The sequence below is a fragment of the Cyprinodon tularosa genome, unplaced genomic scaffold, assembly GCF_016077235.1.
Source record: "Cyprinodon tularosa strain WSP-4 unplaced genomic scaffold, ASM1607723v1 ctg1504, whole genome shotgun sequence".
Taxonomy (NCBI): Eukaryota; Metazoa; Chordata; class Actinopteri; order Cyprinodontiformes; family Cyprinodontidae; genus Cyprinodon; species Cyprinodon tularosa.
The window spans coordinates 45,388-52,568 of record NW_024038337.1 but is presented as its reverse complement, the minus strand read 5'-3'; the positions used below and the strand labels follow the sequence as shown (position 1 = coordinate 52,568).

General features: G+C 36.6%; 1 protein-coding gene across 3 annotated transcripts in view; it reads right to left on the bottom strand.

Moving 5' to 3' along the window:
• Nucleotides 1-3,058: 3,058 nt before the first annotated feature.
• n4bp1 (nedd4 binding protein 1) overlaps nt 3,059-7,181 on the bottom strand; it is a 39,838-nt gene continuing 35,715 nt past the window's right edge. For all 3 annotated transcript variants that reach the window (XM_038279524.1, XM_038279525.1, XM_038279523.1), the window contains 2 exons: nt 6,354-6,455; nt 3,059-6,259 (listed from right to left, as the gene is read on the bottom strand). In XM_038279524.1, coding sequence (XP_038135452.1) covers nt 5,920-6,259; nt 6,354-6,455 — 442 coding nt within the window. In that variant the 3' untranslated portion in view covers nt 3,059-5,919. The remainder of the gene's footprint in view (nt 6,260-6,353; nt 6,456-7,181) is intronic.

Below are 7,181 nucleotides of genomic sequence, written 5' to 3'. Positions count from 1 at the left end.
CTGACGAGACAGTCCGCTGATAGCAATCAGCAGTTTCTTCTCGTCAGTCTGCGGGCTGGCCGAAAGTTGTGGACTAAGAGCAGTTGGAGGCGAGTTGAACGCGAGACGTTGTGCAGCCATTGTTCACGTAACAACAAAATACAAACACGGTAACTGGAGGTGAAGTTCTTCTGAGTATAGTAACACAAACATGTCTGCTTATATGCTGGTCTCGCGAGTAGTCGTAGTGCACAAAAGTTCACACGTGATTGGACGATGGGGCCGAAGGCTCATCAGGCTCCTCCAATCACATACGACGTCATTGTTATACGGAAGGACTCGCGAGAAGAGCTCGCGTCGCTCCATTCTGGAAGGTGGCGGTAATGCACCTATAAATTGTTTGCCAAATGGTAATGGTGATTTTCTACGTTTGGAGGATTTTAACAGGAAGTTTAGAAACGATTGTTCACTAAGAATTTATAAGAAAGTTTTACGTAGTATCCCTGATGTCCTCATTCATTCTATTAAAAACAGTTTAACTAATTCCTTTATTCCTAGACTCCATAAGATTGAATTTGAGCAGGTGGACATTAGAGATAATAAATGCAACAACAAGTTTTTGAATCAATATTCTATAAATAATATGTACCCAGAAAGAACAAAAAGCACAGCTCTCTTACAAAATTTTAAGAAATCTATGATAGTCAAAATTAGGACAAATTATTTGAAATTCCCAATTCCTCCTAAATATAAAGAATTACAATTTAAAATAATAAATAACATATATCCTTCAAATTAGTTTTTAAGAGAGAGATTTAAGTTTAATGTTGAGAACTGTGGCTTTTGTACAACTCAATTGGAAACAACTAAACATCTTTTTTATGAATGTAAAGAAGTATTAAACTTATGGGATCAACTTCGAACCTTTCTGTCTTCTAAAACAATAAATTTAGATTTTATTTCCTGGCAAAACATTCAATTCGGTTTATCCATTAAAGAAAAAAAAATCTGGAATTTTTAATCAATATTCTAATAATTGTAACAAAGTATTATATCCATAAATGTCGCTATGCAAAATGCTCCCTCTCAATCTCTGCTCTCAAAAATGAACTTTCCCTTTTCAAAAGATGTCTGAGAAAGATACAGAATTTAAATGCAATTAAATTGTTTGAGTTAATTGAAGAATTTCAGTTGGTAGTCCCCACTGATTAATTTACTTTAACTACTATTATTATTTTATTTATTTTTATTTATTTTATTTTATTTTATTTTATACTTTGTTCCAGCCTGTGCATTTAATTGTATTTTTCAAAAGCAGGAGTTGTGATATTTCTTCTTGTATTGAAATATTTGTTATTGACTTGTTATTTGAGATTGTTATTGTTTTCTTATATATTCAATAAAATAAAAAAAAAGTGGAAATCTAAAAAAAAAATTGTTTGCCAACCGCCATTACAGCCAACTGATTCTGATTAAAACTAATTTTTGAAATAAATTATTTTGTGTATTTTTTTTACATAACATTTGCATACACAGTAATCTAGCGTACTTTAATTAAATAAATCAATTCAAGCTAAAATGTAAGAGTCTATAATTAGGCTACCGTATACTAAGCCTGATCTATTTCTACCATCTATTTGGGGGATATTTATTGCCACACTTTGGGCCACTTAATACCAATTTAGCATGCTGACCTATGTCCTTATGACCACAGTGTACCAATCTTCTGATGGCTACTTCCAACAGGATAATGTGCCATGTTATAAAGTGAATCATCTCAGAATCATTTCTTGAAACTTTTCCACTTAAGTAATTGTGAATTGAGCATATTGACAGACAACATTTTATTTTTTATCTTAAATGCAAATTTTTTTTTAAATAATTACTGCTCTAAATGTATTGCTCTGTCAGCTAAAGATCTGTTTTGGTCTCTATACTTTAATTAAAAAAATCAATTCAAGCTAAAATGTAAGAGGCTATACTGAGCCTGATCTCTTTGTATCAGAGATTTTCTTACCTTTTAGAAAGATGTCACTTGGGGTAAACCCCCCCCCCCCCCCCACCCCTGCAACCCTGGTTTGCATTTGTATAGCTCACAGCTTGTTCATTTACATGTTAAAGCCTCCCCTAGAATTCCATGGGGGGAACACTGCCTAAGAAATTCCACATCAATTTCTGACAATTTACGGGAGTTTTCGACGAAGCCTGCAAATTGCCGTAAACTGCCACTAACCTGAAGTTCCACGACAATCTAGTGCCGTATATTGACGAAAATCCCACTTTTCATGCAGTGAATGCCCCAACCACTAGGCCAAATACTTATTTTGTAAATGCAATTAACTCAAAAACAATGTAGATAGCTGTAATTACATTACCTTTATTCTAAATATGAAATTGGTTTTCCTTGTAAAGTGATTTTGGATGAAGTCTACTGTATTTAATGCTATATGAATCCCCCAGCAGGTTGAAAAGCAGATGAGAATTTCATCCTCATCACGTTAAAAACTGTGTCCATTTGAAAAAACCTCTCATCTTCTGCGGGCCACTTCTGGACATTTCTTTAAGCACAATGACAGGCTGAGACACTTAAGTGACATTTTGAAAAGAAACACAGAGCTGAAATATAACAAGTCAGCTTGTGTTCAAGTTGTACCTATTGATCCAGAGCTATCCCCTTTACTTGCAAGATGGTTCTGTGACCACAAAAGTAATTTAAATCAAGTTTTCAAAACTTTAGATTGTCAGAATCTGACATCTGATGTCTGAGTTTCCATCTGATGTTTATAATGGTGTAAAAACTTATCAAAATGCTGTTTCAGTCAGACATAATCCATTCAACTTCAAAGTTTTCCTCTGGAAAGTAAGGCTTTTCCTTTCACCACAATTACATTATGATTCATTTTCTTTGCATCTTGTAAACACTACTGGACACACCTACCAAAAGTCCACCTTCTTTAACCTTTTAAATAATTTTCTAATAAGAACAAATGTAATTAATAAATGTACCTCAATGCTTTTACATGTTAAGTTCTAAATATGCAAGTTCAAATCTGACAGAATGCAAACATGACACCAGATATTCAATGGGGACAGCTGCATTTATTTTGATTTTCCACAATCATAAACAATAATTGCACTGTAAGCAAAAATGCAAATATTTACAAACAAAAATCAATATACACAGAAGAAATATGATACAGGAAAAAAAAAATCAGTCCTTCAGAATCATTGCAACAACATAACATCAAAAAAAGGTATCTGTGCTGAATCTTTCATTTTAAACATGTGAAGGGTTCAGGTTAAACTAACACCAGAGGAACATAAGATTCGAAAGCTGCAGCCACACTGTCTCTATGAATTTTTAAGAGATAAACATCAAATGTTTCTCTGTTTGCCTATCCTCTGCAGGGCTTAAGTTCAGTGCATTTTATAATTGGTACAAACGTAAAAAAAAAAAAAAACCTCTGGGACTCAATCCAAGATGCACATGGAAGATAAATATTGTAGTGTTTGTTTTTCATCTAGACTCCGTCCACAACAGGGTTCATGAGTCACCAAGTATCACAGAACTGAACATAGGAAAAGTGACGGCATGTTCATCAAACGTGATGTTTTAGATCATCAAAGCAGCAAGTTCTGGTTCAGTGTGGGACTTAAAATGCAGGAAAATTAATGAGCGTTTCGTAAGTAGAGCTAGGTCTAATTCGTACGCGTTTTCTGATGTCTTTTAAAGAAACGTCAGCAATGTTTTGAAATAGAATTGTCTAAGTAGATTGTTCTCATTCACATGTTTGTGGAGCTTCTGCAATTTCTGCCACTAGATGTCACCACATCCTGCTTCTACAACCTACTTCCAAACAGATTTAGAGTCCTCCTAAAATGGCAGAATGCTCTTTAAGGTCTAGTCTAGTAAAATGATCAACAGCTACAAAACTGTAACCATTTTCACGCAGTGTTTTTCATACTTTGCTGTTTAAATCTTTTAATGACATGCAACCATTGTTTGGCAGGAAATAAAATCAGATTTTTAGAAATATTTTTATTTTTAGGAATAATAAAATATTCTGTTTCTGTAATCTTGGCAAAAATATATTCTCTCAGGTTATTTGTAAAAGAATATCAACTAGTTGGAAATGATTTACTTCAGATATTTTCTTTGCAGATCAAAATCCTTGCAGATACATTTTGAAAGGGAAGAGTCATGTAAAAGTAGTTTCCTTCACTCATCTGACCTGTAAGAAGTTCCTTTACAGAAGCTTGAAAGAGCCCATTAGATATCACTGATTGCTCAATACCAGGACATGGCTCATTTTTAAAAGTTAAACTATAGAGCTGCTCTGCTCCTCTTGTAATTGCTGTTTTTATGTATACCTAAAATAATTTTTGCAGCTTAATCCGGACATTACTGCTAATTTTTGCAACGACTGATTAGTTCTTTTCAGCTTTTCCAAGGTTTTCTTTCCGTACCAAAATGATTCTAGTGCTTAAATATTTCTATATTAGAAGCACTAAGCTGGTTCCACCTATGCACCAAGTCCATGCTAAACTTGAACCCAATTTGATCCCACCGTAGCCACTACTAATAAGTTTATCTATACTGCATTTTACATTTACAAAAAATCTCAAGCAGTCAGTGGTATCAGTTTGGTCAAATCCAAAAGATTAATCTGAGCTCCACATTTTCAATTCAGACTAAAAATCTAATTCAAACTAAATGTCAGCGTCAAGAGCTGTTAGAAACTATCGGAAATGCTCCATTTACTTATCAGCCAGGTTTGGCTAATAAATCCAGCGTGAAAAAGCGAATGCAACTCGTCTTTGAAGAGCAGCTTCTAGAACTGGATTTACATCTGAATTAAGGGATCTTGTTTGAACCAGTTTATAACACTGTTTTAGGAGAATGCGTGCAGCAGCCGGCAACTAAATGCCGACAGTCTTAAAAATCCTTTACAAAAATATTCTAAAAGGTTTTCAGCATCAGACTGATCAATTTGTGTTTTCAAAAAAATCTCAATCTTCTAAGATCCTTTTCAAAATTCAACAGCAGGGGGATCAAACATGAACCAAGAACAAGAGCCAGTTCTGACTCTAGAAGAACTGGGACCACTTTGATAGGAAACAAAACAACAAAACTAGCCCTGATTTTTGGTCTGCTGTGGAAAGAAAATAGTCTGATGTAGTCTGCAGTGTTCTGCTGAACACTTATCCCCACCTAGTGGTCAGGTATTGTTGTTTCAGGTTTTTTTCTTTTAAAATGTTTTGTTTCCTTGTCTAAAGTTAGAGGATGTTTTAAATAGAGGGGAAAAAACCTGCTGCATGAATAGATCTCCACCTGGTTTTGTTTCTGCTTCAGGAATAAAAAAAGAAAGAAAAGAAAAAAAGGGAAAGCTGATGAGGGCGACCAGTTTAATCAAAGTACGACTTCCAACGGGTGAAATATAAACTGAATCAGGTGTTATCACTGGAAATGAAGAGGATATTCTTAATCTAAGCAGTGCTGCCTTTGGTGCTAACATGCCTCTTCCCATTCACCTCAAATCACTCTGTAATTTTCTGTAACTGAGAAAAATTTTCAAACCTTGAGAGTTGATGTGGAGCTGAAAGCGGCCGTCCCCACCGTCGATCAAAGTCCTGTTGTCCGGCTGCTGAGATCCATTCTCACACAAACACAGAATTGTTCGAGGTGAAGAAAAGAAAACTGTTCATACGTTTGTTCTGCAGACACCGGTGCTGCTCACCCTGATGATTCAGGAAGTAAAAAAACAAAACAAAAACAAAAAAACTAAGGAAAATATCCCAGAAATCATTGTCGCAGATAGCAGCTAGTTTAATGATAAGTCTTTCCACAAAATAATAAAACCATTTCGGTGCCTTCCGACGAGGAAAAAATGGTCAAATAAATTACCCTAACACAGACGGACAGATGTTGTCTCAGTTTTTTCAGCCCAGCAGCAGCCCTGACAGGGCGTTCAGGTCTCTCATGTACGGGTTGTCGCTGAGGATTCGGTCGATTCGCTGCTTCTGGTCAGGAAAGATGTCATACAGCTTCCTCTTCAACTCTGACGTCTCCCCTGGTGAGCGCTGTGGCGGGGGGGATGGGGAGGGCGAGGAAGGGCGGCGGGGCGGATGCCATTCCGGAGGGCCAGAATGGGGCCAGTGTGCAGTGGGGTGAGCTGTCATGGTGGCGGGGGTCCGAAAAGTCTGGACGGTAACGGGCTGCTGCTGTGATGTGGCCCGGGGGTCTGCAGGCTGGAGAGGCGGGGGGGAAGCTGGAGCCCTCCTGGTGGGAGAAGAAGAAACAGGATTTCTGATGTTATCTTCTCGTTTTGCAGAAAGAAAGACAGATATCAACTCCAGCTGATCAAACAGCTCACCTGTTATCCTTCCTCAGGAAGTCGTCCAGGTGGGGTCCGTCTTTTCCCAGCGGGTCGTCAGGAATCATGAAGTGATCCTCAACAAAGGTAAACTGAAGCAACCTGTCAGGACACAAGAAGTGGAGTTTAAAAACACAGGATTCCCGCAGTCATTCATAAGGTGTAATAACTCCACAGCATCATTTCACCATTAAGAAATATCACAGCGCTGCACAGACCGCTTCCAAACAGCACTTCATAGCACTAAAGAAGATTAGCAGTTTTATCAGCTTGTTGAGCTGAAACTCGTTTTCCTGTCATGATGGAGATCTCCTCCAGCCAAAACACATCATGGAGACTTTAGCCTAAATATAGTCTAATGGTTATTGATACAAGATGAACCTTCTCCATAATCTTCCCCTCCAGTAAAATCCTGTTTAAATGGGACACAACAAGGTACAATATCTCTGTTCTGTTTCAGTAAATATGCGACTCATCTGATCACAGCTACTTCTAAAAAATGAAGAGAGACCAAAGTGACTCAAGCTGGAAAAAAAAACATTAGAGAAGTAAAAAACTAAACAAAGTTAGAGGGGTGGTAGATGGATAGATAGGTAACTAACTGTGAAATTAACAAATCAACCAACTATAACTAACTAACTATATACATACATAACTGAAGAAGTGTCTAAGTATGACCCAAAGAAAAGGAATTTTGCTGCTTAAAGGTACAGTGCGTTATAATTACACCAATATAAATGGTATACATCTATATGTATGTTATTTATTATCACCTATGAACTGAAAGTATCAATCTTCATGTTTGTCTTCCTAAGAAATTGTTAATAA